The sequence below is a fragment of the Caenorhabditis remanei genome, chromosome II (assembly GCF_010183535.1).
Source record: "Caenorhabditis remanei strain PX506 chromosome II, whole genome shotgun sequence".
Classification (NCBI taxonomy): domain Eukaryota; kingdom Metazoa; phylum Nematoda; class Chromadorea; order Rhabditida; family Rhabditidae; genus Caenorhabditis; species Caenorhabditis remanei.
Window position 1 is genome coordinate 5,097,786 of NC_071329.1, and position 21,373 is coordinate 5,119,158.

General features: G+C 37.8%; 1 protein-coding gene across 1 annotated transcript; it reads right to left on the reverse strand.

Annotated features, from left to right (window-relative positions):
* Positions 1–185: 185 nt before the first annotated feature.
* Positions 186–2,689, reverse strand: GCK72_004625 (uncharacterized protein; the record flags this gene model as incomplete). The annotated part of the gene is made up of 5 exons (XM_053724799.1): positions 186–299; positions 346–494; positions 547–659; positions 722–1,331; positions 2,572–2,689. The coding sequence occupies 5 exons, from the start codon at positions 2,687–2,689 to the stop codon at positions 186–188; spliced, it is 1,104 nt and encodes a 367-aa protein (XP_053588993.1).
* Positions 2,690–21,373: the final 18,684 nt, after the last annotated feature.

The window sequence follows — 21,373 nt, forward strand, 5'->3', positions numbered from 1 at the left end:
CAACCAACCAACTAATTTGTTGCTGTTAATTGTTGACAATAAACTGTCTACGTTCCAAATATAAGTTTTTGTTAACTCGTTTTCACACATTTCCCTGAAATAAGAAAGAAAAGAAGACAACAACGAGTGTAAAGCTCAATAATTTATTAAAAAGTGATTATCATCTTATGATCAGAAATTTTATTTCAAAATTGTCTTCTATACCGGTGATCCCTAAGTTCCGTAGACCAGTTGCCAAGATCAATAACGTGTAAGACGTCGGAAAGTTGAATATTATCAGTTGACAAGTGTACCAGCTCCTGAAATTCAAACTTTGAAAAATGTTGAAGATGCTTGGGCGTTTACCATAATAGATGCAACAAATAGAACCATTTTTGATAGGCGGACACCTTTTTCTTGCTCCGGGAGATCTATACAATGCGTGAGAAGTTCCAGGTAAAAATCTCTAGCTTCTGCTAGCACTTTTTCAGTTTTGGGCGACACATTAGGCACAGCTGAAACAAGAAATCGATTGAAATGGACAGAACAAGAGACCAGGAAACTCACGATCCGCCAAAATCACCATAACCGCTCCCACCATTCTCTCCTCATCCGACAATTTCATTCTCTTCAATGGCTCCACCAAATTCTCCAAACTCTTCTGCGACACGCCGTTGTAGCTGAAATTTCAGAGAGGATTAGAATAATGAATCGTCGCGGCCTATCCCCGTACTCGACGTACTCAATTCGAACTCCATGTTTGCCTTCTGTTTTCGGCATATCATTGACGGCGGCCGGGTGATACGATCCATTGGCATAACAGACACCGTTGCAACCAGCTTCGGCACTCCACGTGGAGCACAACCACCAGTAGAACGCGGCGAATCGAGATTTGGCGATTCTCATCTTATCCTCTTCTATCACATTTTCTAGTTGATCAATCGATTTCAAAATATCTACAAATAGCACGAAAGCCCTTCGGAAGTCATTCACCACATCAGTCAACGTGGCGATTCGCTCAGCTGTCGGCGTTAACGGTGTTCGTGGCGAGACCACTTTAGTATTATAAAATGCGTATTGAAAATCATATTGTCCTGGATAACTGACTTTCCACAGCTCCTCGGGGTCAGTTCTCGTGTATATCCCTCGTAGCCTATCGATTATTTCCTCTTTTAACATTTCACTCTTCGTTTTTTCCACTTCTGTCTGTATGCCAAACGATATCGTCTCCGGAATACTAACTTCATCCCATTCCAACGTGTCTTCTACTGTTTCCCCTTGCACCGCCCGTGGATTCATACCGACGAACAGACATCTGGCGAGACGACACGAGCGACAAGCGTTTCGTTGTTCTGCAAAATTGGAGGTTTTATCACTGGCGGTTGTGGCGAGCAGTGGAAAGCGACCGCATGGTGTAGTGGTTAGCGCTGTTGTTTGAGGATCGCGGGTTTTTGGTTCGAGTCCACACCATGGCAACTTCTTTTTGTTTTTGTTATTTTTTCAGAATTTTCAGCTCACCTTTTCCCATCTGACATTTCCCACCATGCCTACACGCATACGTCCTATTCTTCCATATACTTCTGCGAAAAAATCCTTTACACCCGTTGCACGCGTTCACTCCGTAATGTTTGCCGAGCGCCTGAAAAAAAAATAGAAAATTATAATTCTGGAGGGAAGGGAAGATCTGTCTGTGTGTTTGGATGTCCTATTCGGATGTTCTTGTGAGCTCTTCTGTCTTTATGCGAGCGAAAACAACGCAACTTTCCGAAAATGTATTTTTAAAAATTTACAAAGTTTGATAAGGTAAAACTGGGCCAAACTTTGTCAAAAATTTTCAAAAATTTCAAATTTTTTAGAACAAGTCTAGATCTTCATTTTTGTAATTGACAACTTTTTTGTATCTTTTCTCCCTGAAGAGTTACAACCAGTTAAAGACACGAAGCGTTTTGGCTGCGCAGTGAGGTAGGCAAGCTTCGGGACCTACAGTAACTCAGGGAACTACCGTATAGAAAAGTTGTCAACTACAAAAATTGAGATCTAGACTATATCAATATTTTGGTATAGATTTGTTTGAAAATGACTGTTATTTTCAAAAGTTAGGAAAGGTTGAAGTTCGAGAAAATTTTCATTTTTGAAAAAAAGAACTAAAGTTTGGAAGCTTGAATTTCTAGCTGAAAATGATATTTGCTTAGCAAATTTTATATGAATCAAACGTAAAAATTTTGAGGATTCTGAACATGTTTTTAAATTTTTGATAGCGTCAAAACTGACAGAGATACACAGGTTTTGGTCTGGACGATTTTTTTCATTTTTTCCCTGGAGAACATTGACTAAAAGTGGCGTATCTCTGTCAGTTTTGGCGCTATCAAAATTTTGAAAACATATTCAGAATCCTCATGATTTTTGCTTTCTATTCATACAAACTTCAGTTCAAAAAGTTTAAGTTTTCGGAAAATTCTGAGGCAATCTAGCAGCTAGTGTTCCCTAGAAGGCTAGGCTCCCTTCAATGTATGTCTGTTGTTGGTCGTTCCTGATGTCTAAGTGTCCGGATGTCCACATGTTTCCAAGAAGCGTTTAGCCTTTGACCCTTACCAAATCTCCACACACGGCGCACTGAAGCGGCGATTTCCTCGGCGGCGACGGTGAAGACGTCGAGGCCGTCGATGAGCTTATCGAGTCGACTATCATCTGGAAAACGGCACCAATTCATTCTTTCCTTATTTTCGGAGATCGATATCGTTTGTTGCGGATCGAGAAAGGGGGAACTACAGTTTAGTTGTATGGGTGGGTGGGGGTGAGAGAGTGTGGGGAATGGAGAGACGTAGAGAAACGAGAGAAACGGTAAAAGAATAAGGAAACAGGAGAAAGGAAGAATACGAAAAATCCACCGTTTTCGGTGAAATGGAAAAATGATATCTTGGACCTGATTTGTCTACGAAAATTAAAATTTTCTTTCGGTGGCCTAGAATACCAAACTATAGATTTTCTAGGCCAGCTGACCTAGAATTCCAAAAACCCGGAGGTTCTAGGCCAGCACCATAACAAACAGCATTGCAAACAGCAGTACAAGATAGGTTTTTAGAACAGTTTTAAAAAATTCCAAAAAATTTCTTATTGCTGAAATTGACCAAGTTTAAGAGCCCATCACAACCTCAAATCTCACTGCTATTATATAAATTTTAGATATATTATAGAACACATCTAGAACTACATTTTTGCTGCTGACAATTTTTTTGTATCTCTTCACCGTAAAAAGTTATACCGTGCTGAAGTTGTGGCTCTCTCACTCCATGGCACGCAGGCTTCCAAGAGCTACAGTAGTCCAGGGAGGGTTCGTACAAAAAAGTTGTCAACTACAAAAATATAGCCCTAGGTTTGATCTACATAATACAAAAAATTTCAGAACAGACAAGTCAGATTTCGAAAAGTTATGGTAGTTTGAATTATAACTTAATTTTCATTTTTAGAAAAAAAATTGAAAAAAGTTTCGAAATTTTTCTAAGCAAATTTTATATGATTAAAAAGCCCACATCTTCTACTTTTCAAAACAGATTTTAAACCCCACCTATTCCAAAACCCTACCAAGTTAGACCCTACCAAAATCCCCCCCACCAAAGCACATCAAGTTCAAAATGAATCGAGATGTTTCCTCTCTCGCAGGGGGTCCAAATATACCGAAAGGACAACCGTGAAAAAAAGGGGGCGTGGCTTGAGAAAGAGAGATTCAGAGAGTGAGATAAGGAATCCGTCGGTTCGGGTATACGGTATTTTTGGGGAATTTTCACGTCACCCGGAAAATTTTCGTAGTTTTCGATTTTTTTGCATTTTTTAAGTGTGAATGTCTGTCCGGATGTCCAGATGTCCAATTGAGACTCTTGGAGATCCGGACATCCGGATATCCAGACAAACAGACAGACAGATAGACAGAGCTATGTATGAAAACGGTTACTGTAGCTACAGTAGTTCGACAGTACGGGTTTCTGACTGTGTGTTTGTTTGTCCGGATTCCCACTTTGGAAGTTTGGACATCCGGACAGACAGACAGACAGACAGACAGACAGACAGACAGACAGACAGACATCCGGACAAATGAACGAAAACATGAGATATCATAACATGATTTCGTGCCTACAGTAGTCCCAAACTAATGTACGTCTGTGCATCTGTCTGTCCAGATGTCCAGATTTCCGACACACAGACAGACCAAAGAGCCAAAAAAAACTTCTGACGTCAAAACCCAACGAAAAAAAAGAGATTATCCGTCACATTCTATCCAAAAATCCTAATGAATAGAGCCGGCGGATTTGGCACAAAAAAAAGATCACCTGCTCTCGATGTGATCTTTCAATTCATTGACGACATCCGGACATCAAGACACACCGACACATGCTTCCTCTTGTGTATCCGAACGGTAATCTAGATGATCATCTTGAGAAATTTTTCTTTGAAAAAAACATCTGGGATACTGTAGAGATGGGTTAATTGATGTCTCCTACGCTATCGGAATGTTTGTGTGTGGACTAGATTTTTGTTGGGGAAAAATATTTGAAGGAAAATCGAAAAGATGAGAAAAAAGAGGAAGATCTCGACCGAAAATTTTGTAGATTGAGATCCTGGTGTGTCTGTCTGTGTGTCCGGAATGTCCGGATGACCACATTTTAAAATTATTTCTTACTAATAGCGTAACAATTGCTTTAACTGTGTAAGCTGTTTTCAAAAAAAAAATTTTTTTTAATTAATTAAACACATTTTCAATGCTCTATAACTTTTCCGGGAGACACTGTAGCAAAAAGTTGTCAACTACAAAAATAAAGCTCTAGGCTTGTTTTATAACATATCAAAAATTGAAAATTACAGAATCATTTCTGGCACCGTACCGTAATCTTAAAGCTGGAGTACTCCCACTTTCTCTAGAAGACTCGTTCACCACTGACTTCTAAGACCTACAGTACCCTAGGAAGTGACGATACAAAAAAGTTGTCAACTATAAAAATGGAGAACTAGGGTTGATCTAAAACATATCAAAAATTTAAATAAATACAGTTTGATTTGGTAGCAAGGTAGAGTTGCGAAATTTCCAAATTTTCGAAAATTTCAAATTTTTTTTTAAAGTGACATCACTTCAACTGATCATAACTCTTTAGGGAAAACACCTAGACAAATAATTTTAATTTAAAAACAAAGCCTAATCTAAAGTTTACGACACATCAAAAAATCAATGTTATAGGACATAACCAGTCCCAGTGACACCATCTCAAAGTTTACCAATTTTTGAAAAAAAACTGCTTTTTCTTTTTTTTGAATTTTCATAACTTCTCCAAATCAAATCACTATTTTTTTCCAAAATTCTTACTGAAAATCTTAATAACCAAATCTAAACCTCCATTTTTGTAGTTGACTATTTTCTGGTACCGCCCCTCCCTGGGGTACTGTAGCACCAAGAACCACGGGTGAAAGGTGCACCAAAACGCTCTTCTACTTCAACGACCTATATCTGCTTAAAGACGGCTTGTACAAAAAAGTTGTCAATTACAAAAATGTAGATAAAGATTTGTTCTACAACATATCAAAAATTTGAGCTACTGGAGCAACAAGAGCTCCGGGTGACACCTTTTCAAAGTTGCTCACTAGGAATCTTGACCGAAAACTAATATATTTAGTGTCGACACGACTAGACTGCTTTTTCTTTTCTTTTTTCTTGCTGCAATTGCAATTTTTCTGGTCAACGACTCATTAGAAAACGGGAAAAAGGAGCAAAAACATCTCTGAGCTCTGCAATAAATTGAATGAAGCATTTGTGCTCATTGAGCTCACAAGCCAAAACTTTTTTTCCGAAAAAAGAGTTCAGCGGGGTCGCATTGCCCGGAAAAAAGAAACTTTGAGTACTAGACAGAGAGAGATGAGAGAGTGTGTGAAGTGGAGAGACGCAGAGAAATTGGAATCGAGAAATGGGGAGTGCAAAGAGTTCAAAAATCTGAACGTCTGGGGAGAAAGGGCAGCGTAAACAAGTCAATTTTTTGCGGGATTATGAATCAGAAAATGTTTTTTTTGTTTCAAATTTTCATAAATTTTGAATGCGTCAGAAGTACAGTACCTCCTAAGTCGTGGTGAGACCCTAAAATGGATTACTGTAGGACTACAGTAGAAGTGGAAATCGCGTCTGAGGCGCGCCATTTAGAAAAGGAATGAGAGAATGGCGGTTATCCGGCAAATTTAAGGTTTCGGAGAAAATCAAAAAGTAAAAGGCGTCAGAGGCGCGCCAGCCTTCGTTTCTAAAACTCGGAATTTGGGATATCTACTCACAGAAAAATTGGTTTTTCAAAAAATTGGGTTCCTGGACATCCGGACATGCAGACACACAGGCAGACAGGTTTTTGCAAAAAAATAAGAGAAAATTTGGACATTTGGACAGGTGGACACACAGATAGTCGGCATTTTAAAAATTAGAATTCTGGATATCCGGACACCTGGACACACAGACAGACTAGTTGTTCTAATATTGAGAAGTTCAAAAAATGCGGACATTCGGACATTCGGAAACGTTTTTTTTTCGAAAATTTTCCGATTTTTTTTTCTAAAAACCTCTTACGACTGATCTTTTGTAGGTTTCAAAGGTTTTACTTGAGAAAAAATGTGCAAATTTTTCACAAAATAATTTTTTGCAATCAATTTTTTTTTCTAAAAATTGTATTTTGGATCATAATTACTATCCGAAGATAGCTGAGGAGGATTCTGACACAAAAAGTGACGCCGTCTCCCATCTAAATTCTAAAATTTCCCCCATCCAGAAGTAAAAGTAGAGTGAAGTGTGAGAGAGAGCAGACTACGGACACTTTTTTTGTTGAAAAGGGCACAGAAATAGTGTGTGAAGAGGGGAGAGTGGTTAGAGAAGGGGGAAAAAGGGCCCAATGGGATCAAGTTGCACATATAGGGGGCAGAAGACGTATATATACTTCTTGAGCTTTGAAAATGGACCGAGAGAATGTCGGCGCAGGAAATTATGAATGCGCTGGATTAACATATAATAGCACTCTAAACAAAACTATATTGAATTATCTCAATTTTGTATACTTTCCCGTTCTTATGCTAAAAACCAAGTTTACCATACGATTCCCCGTGTCTTATTACCCATATCCTGCAATTTTCAGCCTATTATCTCAAAGTATCGTAAGATCCGGTGCACTGTACGCAATTTGGTCGAACGGTGTTTGCGTACAATACACCGGATCTTACGACACTTTGAGCTACCGTACTAAAAATTTGAGGGATATAGAAAATGAAATATGAAGAATCTAGTCGCAACAAGGATTTTTGGAAATTTTGCAAAATTTACACGTTTCTGGGAGTCGAAAGTTTTTTCTTCGATTTCTCATTTTTTCCAGATTCCTACCCAAAAATCAATGCTGCCATTCGATTCCCCGTGTCTTATTACCCATATTCTGCAATTTTCAGCCTATTATCTCAAAGTGTCGTAAGATCTGGTGTACTGTACGCAATTTGGTCGAATGGTGTTTGCGTACAGTACACCGGATCTTACGACACTTTGAGCTATTGTGCCGAAATTTGGCGTATAGAGGTAATAAGATACGGGGAATCTAGTGGTGATGATAGTTTTTATAAATGTTGAGATTTTCCCTTTTGTTTTGGGAGATTCCGATTTTCTTCCTCTCAAAGTAAAATATTCGAAACACCAACTTCACCACTGGATTCCCCGTGTCTTTTTACACCAGTCCACCATTTTTCAGACCTTTAGCTCAAAATGCCGTAAAATATAGTGCATTGTACGCAAACACATCTCAAACAAATTGCGTACAGTACATCACACTCTTACGACACTTCGAGCTACCGTACTAAAAATTGGTGGGTACATCAAACCAGACACAAGGAATCCGATGGTATCCTTAGTTTTTCGAAATTCTACTGTAAAAGTTTGGTTTTGGTCCCCAAAGACAACTTTTTGAACCGAAAAAAGTGACGAGTCAAAAAAAAGTCAACAAAGAATCAAAAAATCATAATGTTGTCGTGGTTTCTATGGAAGTTCTCTCTCTCTTTTTCTCTGCGTAGTCAGAAGAATAGAAAAGAGCCGATCGAAAAACAGCTGGCGACGTGTCTGGAGAGACTCTAGTTCTCTTCTGATTTATGCCGACATCATGTGGGTTTCAGTTATTTTTGTTCGAAGAAGAGAAACTCTGATAGAATTTTCAGAATCCTTGTAAAATTTCATACTATACTCAAAAAAATTGAGTCGCTAACTCAAAGTGTCGTCAAATCGGGGGTACTGTACGCAATTTGGTCAAACGGTGTTTGCGTACAATGCGCAGGATTTTACGACACTTTAAGCTAGAGGGCTGAAAATTGGTGCACATAGGTAAAAAGACACGGGGAATCTGAATCCAGTGACAAAACTAGTTTTTTTGAAAATTGGACTGGAAAATCAAGAAAACAAGGGTCAAACTTTTGACACATGATGAAAATCTAAAAATTTACAGAAACCATTATTACCAATAGATTTCCCATATCTTTTTACCACTATTCACGAAGTTAACTCAAAGTGTCGTAAGATCTGGTGTATTGTACTCAACTTGGTCGAAACGTGTTTGCGTACGGTACACCGGATCTTACGACACTTTGAGATATCGAGCTGAAAATTGGTGAATAGGCGTAAAAAGACATGGAGAATCTCATAGCACCCTTAATTTTATGTGAAAACAAAATGTTCATAAAGTTTCCACCGCTCAAACTAGAATTTCTATTTCTAGACATTTGCATGTCATTTCTACTTTAGAATCTAATTATGTGTTAACACCTGCTTATTTCATAAAATCAAAAACTAAGCCCTAGAATTAGATTTGGAAAGAAAAAGTGTGAAAGATCAAACTAAACTATTTTAGATATTCCCTTGAGTCAATGGATGGTGATTTTCAAAAAGAAATTTTTTGAAAATCGAATTATCACGAATATTCGTAATCTCTTCTATTCTAATCAGCGATCTTTTGATTTTCCGAAAGATTAGAGGTTCTGAGAAAGTGAGAAAAAGTTTTCTGAAAAGAAATCAAATTGCACAATACAACATACGTACGGCGGTGGGTGGCGGAATGAATGGACACTCGTTACGTCAATGATGATTTTTGAAAGAGGAGAACAATAACTACAGTGTATTCCGGAAAAGTGTATGATATGGTTTTTGATCTGCTGACAAAAAAATTTGAAAACGTGTTTATAGTTTGGAGTTTCTTGCTAGAACTCTTTTTTGTCGGCTCCTCGAGCTCTGGAGCTCAAGACTTTCAACAAACAAAAACGTTTTCAGATTCCCCATGTCTTTTTACCCCTGCTCACCAATTTTTACTTCGATATCTCTATTGTCGTAAGATCCGGTGTACTGTACGCAATTTGGTTGAAAAGTGTTTGCGTACAGTACACCGGATCCTACGACACATGGAGCTACCGTACTAAAATTGGTTTTCGAAATTTGTGTTCAAAAAATTGGAAACAGTGCAGGTACAGTAACCCAGATTTCGAAAAATAGAAAAAACCGACAATCGCGAGAGCGTCCAAGACACGCCAGACTCAGAGAGCCAACTTTTCAGAAAATGAAAATATGGACATCAGGACATTCGGACGCACAAACAGACAATTTATTCAAGAAAATGAGGTAGTTTGGACATCTGGACATGTGGACACACAGACAGACGGAATTTTAAAAATTTGAATTCTAGATATCCGGACAAACTTTTTGAAAAATGAAAAAAAAACATGTGGACATCCGGATAACTTGACACACAGACAGACAACTTTGCCAATAGTTGAAAAATCTGGACATCCGGACGTACAGATCCACCGACAGACTTGACTTCTTGTCGAAATGATACATAAAAGGGGTTCTCATGGTCTTTTAACTTTTTGTTTGAATTTTAAGCTCCGCCTCCAAAAATGGTCAGTGGCACACTTTTCGAGTACAAAGGTTTGTATAGACAGTTTGAGAGGCCTTATTTTAGGGTGGGATCTAAAATTGTATTAATAATTCTCGACTTTTACGGTAGAATTTAAAAAAAGGACACCACCGGATTTCTCGCGTTTTTTTACCCCTACCCACCAATTTTCAGGTCAATATCTCAATTGTCGTAAAATCCAGTGTACTGTACGCAATTTAGTCGAATGGTGTTTGCGTACAATGCCTCAGACCTTACGACACTTTGAGCTACCGTAATGGAAATTATCTTACAGTAAGTCAGAAGAGAGGCCACCAGTTGAACAAGGCCACCCAATAACCCAAACAGATACTAATCAGCCGCCAGACACATTTGCATCAAGATGGATGCGAAGGAGGTGTTCACGAAGAGAATGGTTTGTCTGTCGATGTGTCTGTAGGGTCCGGATGTCCAGGACCTACAGTAGGACCTGCCAGGGCTCTGACAGGGCCTTGACATCCTGCTGCTGAGTAACTTCTATTTAAAAAAACACAAATACGAAATTTGTGTGATCAAACGTTACCATGCACATAATATTCAACTTCCTCGAACAGAAAAGTTCACACAAACAGAGATCAAAACATAACTCCGCCCCCATTTCCGCCATGTGCTCTAATCTCCTTCCCCCCTTTTTTTCATTTTCTGAGATCTCTATTTGAACCCTGAGAGTTTAGTTTCACACGCTCTCTCTCTCTTCGTGATGTTATTGGGGACAAGAAGATTCGTAACACCAATGCAAATATTTTTTATGACCCCATTTGTTTTTGAGTTCAGTGGAGCGCGGTTTCTGACACCTAGAGAGGCGTGGCGTCATGATGGTCAAAAATCTTCGAATTATGACAAGAGGGAGGGGGTACTGTAGGGTACAGTACTATTGGGGCACCGTGAAAAACATAAAAATAGTGATTTTTCGAAATGTTGAACTTTTGAGGCCCGTCACGAGAACGTATTTTTTCGCAATTTTTAAATATTTCAGTATGTTATAGAACAAGACTAGATCTACATTTATATAGTTAAATATTTCTGTATACGGGTATTTTTTTGGATAATTACAGCCTGTTGAGGTAAAGTCATTTTTCAGAAAAAATAAAAAATTTCAAAAATTTGCAAATTTTTGGAGCCTGTCACGATGACAGATTCAAACTGAAAATATTGAGTTTTGGATATGTTTTAGAACAAGACTAGACCTATATTTTGATAGGTAAATCACTTTTTTGCAATACTATACGAAGGAGTTATGATCTTTCGAATAGTTAGAAAAAAAGTAAACCTTGAAAATTTGAAAATTTTTGAAATCCCGTCACAGTTTCATATTTCATTTTTTCAATGTGAAATTTTGATATGTTATAGGACAAACTTAGCTCTTCATTTTCACAATTGACAACTTTTCTGTACCGTCGTTCCCTGGACTACGGTAGCTTGGCGAAGGGGGGGGGGGGGGGAAGCTAGAAATGCTGCCTCCCCTGGCTGCATACTTTGGGAAGCTACAGTATCTCAGGGAGGGGCTGTCCAAAAAAGTTATCAACTACAAAAATGGAGATCTAGTCTTGCTTCAAAACATATTAAAAAATCATATTGATGTATCTTTATTTGCGAGCAGGACCTGCTCTCAAAGTTGGCCAATTTTTACAAAAAGTGCGAAATCAAAAATTTCAATCGGAATTGAATTTCTAAGTTGAAACATTCAAAAACGGATAAAAACACACATCTAGAAAAAGTGCGCGAGGCTAGTTAAGATTTCGATCAGAGCGAAAAAAAACAGGAATAAAAGAAAAAAGATGATCAGGTCCAAAACACAGGCAAGTGAAGATTTCGGATTCAGATGGGATATATTTGGCCCAGGAACCCAAAAAGTTTCTATTTCTAGGCCACACGTTCCAACTGACCTACAATTTAAAAATGAGATTCAAAACACTCAAAAACTTGAAACAATTCGTTTGCCTCGCTCGCAACATGGGCATACATAGACTATACATAATAGAGGAAAAGAAGAAGAGGAAAGAGGCAAAGACCTTCCTCTCCCGCGCGCTCTCTCTCTCCGCCGACGATCTCTGTGTCAAATAATCGGACTGTTTGATCGTCGAGAGAATGAGTGTGGAGAGACTAGAGGAATTGGAGAGACACAAATGGCGAGGAAACATTTCGAATAGAGGGAAGAGATCAAAAGATCAACAGGACATGGCGGAGAGAGTATTTTGTAGGCAAATAGGGGAGAAAAAGGGGGGGGGGGGGGGAGAAAGGGGGAATGATGCTCCAAATTAGTTTAATTACTTAATTACATGTTGTTTAAAAATACTCTAGAAGTTTCCAACGTAACGGTAATGATGGAAATCGACTAACTTTGAGAGCTCATTCCTGTTACACATAAATGTTTTCCCAAAATTTTTTTATTACTATATTATGATACAAATTTAAATCTATATTTTTGCAGTTGACAACTTTTTTGTGCAAGGTTTTCTTAGAAAGTTATATGTAACTAATCAAAAATATCAATTTTCAAAAAACTTTTTTTTGTTGAAAATCTACTGATTTTGAATCCGTCTTACTGTATTTTCATTCACCCCACTATTTTGAATTTTTGATATGTTATAGAACAAATTGAGACCTTCATTTTTGCAGTTGATAACTTTTTTGTACGAGTTTTAATTAGAGAGTTATAACCCGTTGAAAACTGTAATTTTCACAAAAAAACATTTTTTTTTTGCAAACTCTTATCCCTTTTACGGTAGCCCAGTAGCTCAACTTTTTGACATGTTATAGACCAAGTCCATTTCTCCATTTTTGCAATTGACTATTTTTCAGTACCGCCGTTCGCTGGACTACGGTAGCTTGGCTCAGCGCATGCGCTCTGGCTGTACACTTTGGGAAGCTACAGTATCCCAGGCATGAGCGGTGCAAAAAAGCTGTCAACTACAAAAATAGAGAAATAGACTTGGTTTATAAGATATCAAAAAGTCAAATTGTTGTAGCTTTGTTTGAGACCAAGACGGGCTCTCAAAGTTGGTCAATTTTCATAAAAACGGAATTCTCACATCTACGTCTAAACTAAAGACTTAGCGAAAAATTCTTGGTATTCTGAAGAAGTGGGCGGAGCTTCAAGTCTAAAATTTTGATCTCCACGAACTAAGCAGGTATATCAGGCCCAAAGATCAGGCCCAAAGCCCATCTGGGCCGCCCTTGACTACGGTAGTTCAGTGACGCTCTTACTACTGTAGGTGATAATACAAATACCTCTGAATCATCACAGAAACCACCTCATTCAAAAACCAATATACCAAAAGAGAATCAGCTGTCCATTGTGGTTTGCACTCACTTTTTGATAACAAAGGGCAAAACCAAAAAAAGAGAGAGAGAGAGAGGAACAGAACAGACGCCAGACATCTGAGATCAGGTGAAAACGTGAAGATAGAAGAAGATAGAGATGATGAAACTTCTTCTCTTCTTTTAATGATTGAGGCAGTTGTGTCTAGGGATCAATATTTGAGTGAGTAGTGGTCCAGGAGGTTCAACTTGTCAGGTGTAGCTGACTGGTCTTTTGAACTCAGTGATATTTTGTGGGTATATGAGATTGAATAAAATTGGCAAATTTTAGAAATCCGTCACTATGACAGATTCAGACTGACAATATTGAGTTTTGGATATGCTATAGAACAAGACTAGCCCTACATTTGAATAGTTAAACCAATTTCGTGCGGTACTTTACGGAGGAGTTATGGCCATTTGGCGAAAGGTAAATTTAAAAAAAAAAAACTTAAAATGTGAAAATTTGACAATTTTTGAAATCCCGTCACCACTTCAATTTTTTATCTTTTTTGAGTGAAATTTCAATATGTTATGAAACAAGACTAGATCTCTATTTTTGCGATTGAAAAAACTTCTGTACCGCCGTTCCCTGGACTACGGTAGCTTGGCGAAGTGGTAGCTAAAAGTGTCGGCTCTACCTGCCTGCATACTTTAGACAGCTACAGTATCCCAGGTAGGGGCGGTACAAAAACGTTGTCAACCACAAAAATAGAGATCTAGACTTGTTTCATAACACTTCAAAAATTCGAAAAATTGTAGCCAAATTTAGTGATCAAAATTTGCAACAAAAAATTTCAACTTTTTTGTTGTTGAAAAATTACAATTTTTCAAACTGCTGTAACTTACTAGGAAGTGTAGGTACAGAAAAGTTGTTAATCACAAATATGTAGTTCTAAATTTGATCTACAACATGTTAAAAATTCAAAAAGACACAGTAATATTTGAAGTCTTGACGTGCTCTCAAACTTTGGAAAAAATAGTTTTTAACTTTTATTTTCAAACAACTGTAACTTTTGAACAAAAACTTGTACCAAAAAATGGTCAACTACAAAAATTAGGTTCTAGACTTCATCTACATGATCCACGAAAAAATTTTGCAACTATTCCAATTTCAAGCCCTCAAATGTGCTCAATCCCAACTCACAGTATTCCAGAAAAGCAATGCGGACATCCGGACGTACAGACCGAAAACCTCTAAACGTGTGCAAAATAATCGAAGAATTGAACCTTGAACGAGGTGGAAATCAGGAATTGTTGATTCGAAAGAAAAAAGTGGGCGTGGTCTTGGAGTTGATCGGAATGATCTGAGGGGAGGGGAAGACGGGAAGCAAGTGGGGAGATCAAAACACAAATAGAGTATATTAGATGAGAGAGAGAGAAAGAGGCTGAAAATGTAAATAAGGGGCTGGAAAAGGTCTCAGAGTCATAATTACTTGGAAAAAAGAAAACTTCTGAAAATCGGATAGAAAATTACGTGGAGCTCAAAAAAATTGAGTTTTATGACTTTTCTAGCCTAAATTTTCAGATTCAGTGGGTCTAAAAACCAATAAAAAGAACAATTTTCCAAAAAAAAACTTTCAAAAAAAGTTTAAAAAAAAGTGACTCTCTGCTATATATGCAAGGGGGGTACTGTACGTTTTAGGTTCAAAAAGTGGGCGTGGCTTCGGTAGATGAAATAGTGATAGGATGTACAGGGCAGATGGGCGGTGCTGAAAAATTTTCGATTTGGAAAAAAAGTCGCCTATTCTGAAAAAGTTGTCGTGAGATATGGTCCATTACGGTGAAGACAAGGGTTACGGTAGAATGCATTGAAGAAAATTACGGTGCTCTTGAAAGGTTACTGTAGTCTGGATAGGGTTATTGTAGCTGACAAACTCTTAGAACTACTATGGTTTCTACTGGATTACTGTAGTTCTATAATTTTTTTCCCGAGAAAAAGTTTTGACAAGTTTTCAGACATGACCCTCTATTAGTCACAAAAAACATCAAAATGAAAGTGGAGCAGAGATCTTAAATAGGCCGGCCCCGAGAATTTGATCTCATTGAGCTGTCTTATTTAGGCTCCGCCCACTTTTTTTTGACGGAGAGTGAGGGATCTTTTGATTTCGTATAGTTTTCTTTGCGGGCGGTACACATCGTTAAGCAAACAGAATGGATTTTCGAATAGGGGCAAAAAGTGGATGTTAGAATACTGGGGGGAGATGAACAGATTTACCAGAATTAGCAACCAAAATAAATTTTTCAGCAAAAACAAACATTACCACAAGATTCGCCGTGTCTTTTACCCCTATCCACCAATTTTCAGCTCGATATCTCAAACTGTCGTAAGATCTGGTGTATTGTACGCAATTTGGTCGAAACGTGTTTGCGTACGGTACATCGGATCTTACGACACTTTGAGGCAAAGAGCTGAAAATTTGTGGGTAGAGGTAAGAAGACACGGGGAATCTAATGGTAGCATTGATTTTTTGGTGAGAATTTCGGAAAACTGGTGGAAAGAGAAATTTAAAAAAAACACACTTTTGACTCCCAGAAACATGTAAATTTTGCAAAATCACAACAAAATCCTTGTTGTCACTAGATTCTTCATATCTTATTTCCTATATGTTCAAATTTTCAGCTCGCTAGATCAAAGTGTCGTCAAATCCGGGGTACTGTACGAAATTTGGTCGAGAAGTGTTTGCGTACAGTACACCAGATCTTACGACACTTTGAGATAAAGAGCTGAAAATTTAAAAATAGATGAAACAGGACACGAGGAACTCGAAAATTTTAGAATTTTTGTTCAAAATTTTTTGCACTTTCCAAAATACCCTAGGAAACTCAAATCTTCCTGTCTGAGTCTAAAACATACAGAAACGTTGAAAAGAGGAGGAACCAATAAAAAATAAGTGTACAAAAAGATGAACAACAAATACGACCAAGCAGGTCGGTCTCCTCTCTTTCCCCTCCATTCGTCATCACTTCGCGTACACAATTCGATCCGATTGATCGTTGTGTGATCATTTGAGTGTTTGATCTACACTCTCGCTTCCTGCGTCTCCGCGTCTCTCGTCTTTTCTATGATTCTCTAGATATCTCGTTCCTTATCATATCATCTTTTGTCTGTCCGCATGTCTGACTTTCTGATCGAGGCACGGGGTACTGTAGTTATCACAGTGTTACCTTTCTCGAGGAGTAATAACTAGATTTTGGGAAATTTTCCGGGAAATTCGAAAACTAAAATTGAAATTAATGAGACCAAAAGACTTGTCTTGTCTTTTTACCCCTATCCACCAATTTTCAGCTCGATATCTCAAAGTGTCGTAAGATCTGGTGTACTGTACGCAATTTGGGCGAATGGTGTTTGCGTACAGTACACCAGATCTCACGACACTTTGAGCTAGCGATCTGAAATTTTGGGGCTATAGGGAATGAAATGTGAAGAATCTAGTGACAACAAGGATTTTTGGAAATTTTGCAAAATTTACACGTTTCTAGGAGTCAAAAGTTGTTTTTTCTCAATTTCTCACTTTTCCCGGATTTTCACCTTAAAACCAACACTACCACTAGATTCCGCGTGTTCTATTACCCCTAATCACCAATTTCCAGCTCGTTACCTCAAAGTGTCGTAAGATCCGGTGTACTGTACGCAATTTGGTCGGAAAGTGTTTGCGTACAATGCGCAAAATCCTACGACATTTAGAGCTATCGTACTAAAAATTGGTAGACAGGGGAAAAAAGATAAGGGGAGTCTAATGGTAATATTGGTTTTTCTCAGAAACTTTAAACTATTCACAAATTTTCAAAAGACAACTTTTCCAAAAAAGTTGACCTTTTTGATCAAAGTAAATCAAGTTAATATTGACATACTCAAAATAGTAACCATTGCGAAGAAAAAAACTTTCAAAAAGTTTCTAAAAATAGAAACGGTACGGGTGGTCAAGTGAGAGCAAACTTGACCTAGTGAAAAGAAAGAAAAAACGGAAGTAAATGACGGAAATAGTAATCGGAATCTTCTTTCTCTTTTCATAAAAATGTAAACATGTATGTACTAAATCATTGGAAACAAAATAGTGCGGAAATTCGATTATTTGCCGGATTAAAGGGGAAGATTTATTTATTTTTTCCTTTTCGGGATAATCTAATTTTCAGATGAAAGATTAGAGGCTACTTTAAGGGTACTACGGTACATGGAGATCAGAAGTCTATATGGACATCCAGGCAAACAGACAGACACCTCACAATATATAACTTTTAATCAAAATATTTTATTTCTGTCTCTCAATGACCAATTCTGATCCTTCAGATCCAAAATTAAAGTTCGAGGAGATGAAAACGGGATAAGGCTTCTTAGTATTTATACATCTCACAGAAAAAAAAAGCGTAACATCACTTTTCCCCATAAAAATGTTTCTTTAGAGGGACAATTACTGTCACCACTGGATTTTTTCGGGTCCTTTTACTGTTATCTACCAGTTTTCAGCACGGAAGCTCAAAGTGTCGTAAGAACTGGTGTCTTGTACGCATATTGGTCGAGAAGTGTTTGCGTACAGTACCCCGGATTTGTAGTCACTTTGAGCTAGCGAGCTGAAAATTTGGACATATAGGAAATAAGATTTGAAGAATCTAGTGGAAACAAGGATTTTTGGAAATTTTGCGAAATTCACACGTTTCTGATAGTCAAAAGTGTGTTTTGTTAAATTTCTCTTTCCACCAGTTTTACAAAATTCCCACCAACAAATCAATGCTGTCATTAGATTCCCCGTGTCTTCTTACCCCTCTCCACCAATTTTCAGCGGGCTGTCTCAAAGTGTCGTCAAATCCGGTGTACTGTACGCAAACACTTTTCGACCAAATTGCGTACAATGCACCAGATCTTACGACACTTTAAGCTAGAAAGCTCAAAATTTCACGCTATATCAAACCAGACAAGAGAAATCTAATTGCAGTCTTGTCTTTTTTTTGCTGAAAATTTCTTTTGTTATATTCTGTTTTTCTTTTTTTACAAAAAAACGTCACATTCTAAGATCACAAAACTTTGAGACTCGATCTTCTGATATTTGATTTCTTTACTTATTCACTCACATTTTCAGCTTAGTCCTTAAGCCTAAGCAGCTGAAAACAAGGTGAATAAAGCAACAAAAAGAAACACGATTCTCTATTATTCAGCCTAATCTCATTCGTTTTCGTCACCCAGTGAGACATTTCTAATTTAATAAAGAAAATAAGGTTTCTTGCGATCAAAAAAAGGGCAAAATTTCATTAATAATGTGTGGTTTGCTGCGATATTATACGTTTACTAACTTTTGGTTCTGTCGAACTATTGAACTTGAGTAGTCTGGGTGCGAAAAAGGGAAATGTTTGATAAAATTTGAAATTTTCAGGTCGTTGAATAGGATAAACATGGAGGGAGCAAAAAGTGGATATTAGAAGATAGGGAAACGAGCAGATTTACCAGAAATGACAACTAAAATAGATTTTTCAGCAAAAACAAACATTACCACAAGATTCGTCGTGTCTTTTTACCCATATCCACCAATTTTCAGCTCTCTAGCTCAAAATGTCGTAAGATTTGGTGTTTTGTACGCAATTGGTCGAACGGTGTTTTGCGTACAGTACACCGAATCTTACGACACTTTGAGCTAGAGAGCTGAAAATTGGTGGAGAGGGGTAAGAAGACACGGGGAATCTAATGGCAATATTGGTTTTTTAGTGGGAATTTTGTGAAAAATGGTGGACAGAGAAATTGAAAAAAAGCACACATTTTTGACTCGACGAAACGTGAAAATTTTGCAAAATTTCAGAAAATCCTTGTCGCCACTAGATTCTTCATACTTTATTTCCTATATATCCAAATTTTCATTTTCAATCCTGCGCATTGTGCGCAAAACACCATTAAACCAAATTGCGTACAGTACACCAGATCTTACGACACTTTGAGCAATCAGGCTGAAAATTGGTAGTTAGGGGTAAAAACACACGGAGAATCTAGTGGTCAAAGTGATTTATTTGAAAAATTTTATACTGACCTCAAAAAAACCCGCCTCCACCAGATGCATACATTGTGGGCTAACGTGACTAACCAAGAATACAAGCGCAAAAAAAAAGTTTTGCAAAAAAAGGAGCGAAAAGTAAACTGTCTGTGCAAATAGTGGGAGGAGGGAAGGAGAGCAAAAGTGTGAAAAACTGGGGGAGGTCAAAAACCTTTTTTGAGTCATCGGACATCTGGACAAATTAACAAATCTACAGACAGACATGTGGACATCAGGACACACGGAAATTTGAACAACCTATCATTTGTCGACCAATCGTGCGTTGAAGTGCAAAAAAATTGTGAAAAAAAAACAGTATTTGATTTCAAATCGGAACATTTTCTGTCTGGCGACGAAGAAGAAACCAAAGACTATGTTTGCGAGTAACATCTAAATTTTCGGGGTGATAATGTGAGAATTGTCAAAAATAAATGGTACCATGAGATTTCCCATGTCTTCTTTGATGTACCCACAAAATTTCAGCTCGTTAGCTCAAAGTGTCGTAAGATCTGGTGTACTGTACAAAATTTGGTCGAAAAGTGTTTGCGTACAGTACACCATATCTTACGACACTTAGGGCAATCCTGCTGAAAATTGGTGGAGAGGGGTAAAAAGACACGGGGGAATCAAGTAGCAAAACTAGTTTTCTGAATATTCGACTGGAAAATCAAGAAAACAAGAGTCAATCTTTTCGACACTCTGAAACACGGTGTAAACCCACATAAGAACTCGTAAATCTACACTGACGTGGCACTCCACCAACCTAGAGATATTATAGAAAAACCGAGAAACCGATTAGATTACGTCGTCGAAATTGGATTTTTCTTAATACCTAATTTTCAGATTTTCGACCAAAAACTATTATGAATTTTTGATTGAAAAAGAATCATGGAGACTAGACTAGTTTCTTGGAAGCTGTTATATCAATTGAATTAGATATGGAACGTGAGAAAAAAAATGGTGGCAAGGGTTCAGTAGATCAAAACACGGAAAAAAGTATACCATCAAATTTTTAGTAAGGTAGCTTAAAGTGTCGTAAGATCCGGTGTACTGTACACAATTGACCGAAAAGTGTTTGCGTACAGTACACCGGATCTTACAACACTTTGAGATACCACACTAAAAATTTGTGGGGAACGTCGTGGTACTAACTATTTAGATTTTCTAAATTTTTTTAATCTTGAAATATTTTCAAGATATTCTTCTAGAACTCTAGTTGATAACACTTCACTCTCTGAGAATGCACTTTCCGATTCTTCAGAATTCTTGACCACTTCCCCCATAATTTGTATGTCTCATAAAGGGGACGTCAACAGATCTTTGCTGCCTATTTTTTCTGCCGTTCGGTCGTCTCACGCTTCATTTCGGTGTCTTTTAGTCAAGGGAATGTGAACGAACTCAACATTTTTGCGGGAAGTTCAAAAATCAGTGAAAATGTCGTAACTACAGTACGCAATCAATCAAAAAGTGTCTACGTACATTACACCAGATCTTACGAAAAGATGAATCTTCACAACTTGAAAAATTAAGGGATACTGTCGTAAGATACGGTGCATTATACGCAAACACTTCCAAATTTTGCGACAATTTGAAAATTATTTAAAACGGAAACAAATCGCGTACAATCTAGTTACATTGTAGCAGGAACAAGAACAAGTAGATCAAAAATTGCTACACAATATATATTTCCCCTCGTCGGTCAAATAATGCCTCCCACGCCGCACCGTCAGTCTTTGATCACCTGCTCTCTCTCCAGCGAAAATCAGATCTCGTTCAATAAATCGTCCGCGATGTTTGAAGACATGTAGATTTACGAGATTCTAGTGTGGATTTACGACGAGTCCACTTGGCTCATCTTTTTGCTCTCGGAGCAAATATTCCCCCCCCCCCTTCTTAGAAGGCTTCTTGCTCATCTTCTTGTAAAAGTAAAATAAATTGCAACCCAGCTTATTCTATACGACACGTAAGCTATATCATTAGTCTGTGGTTAGTCAGTGTACGCCCTTGTGAACCTACAGTAGCCCTCCGTAAACTAACACAAGATCTCGTAAATTCACACTCCACCAACTTAGAGTTATCATAGAAAAACTGAAAAACCGATTAGATTAC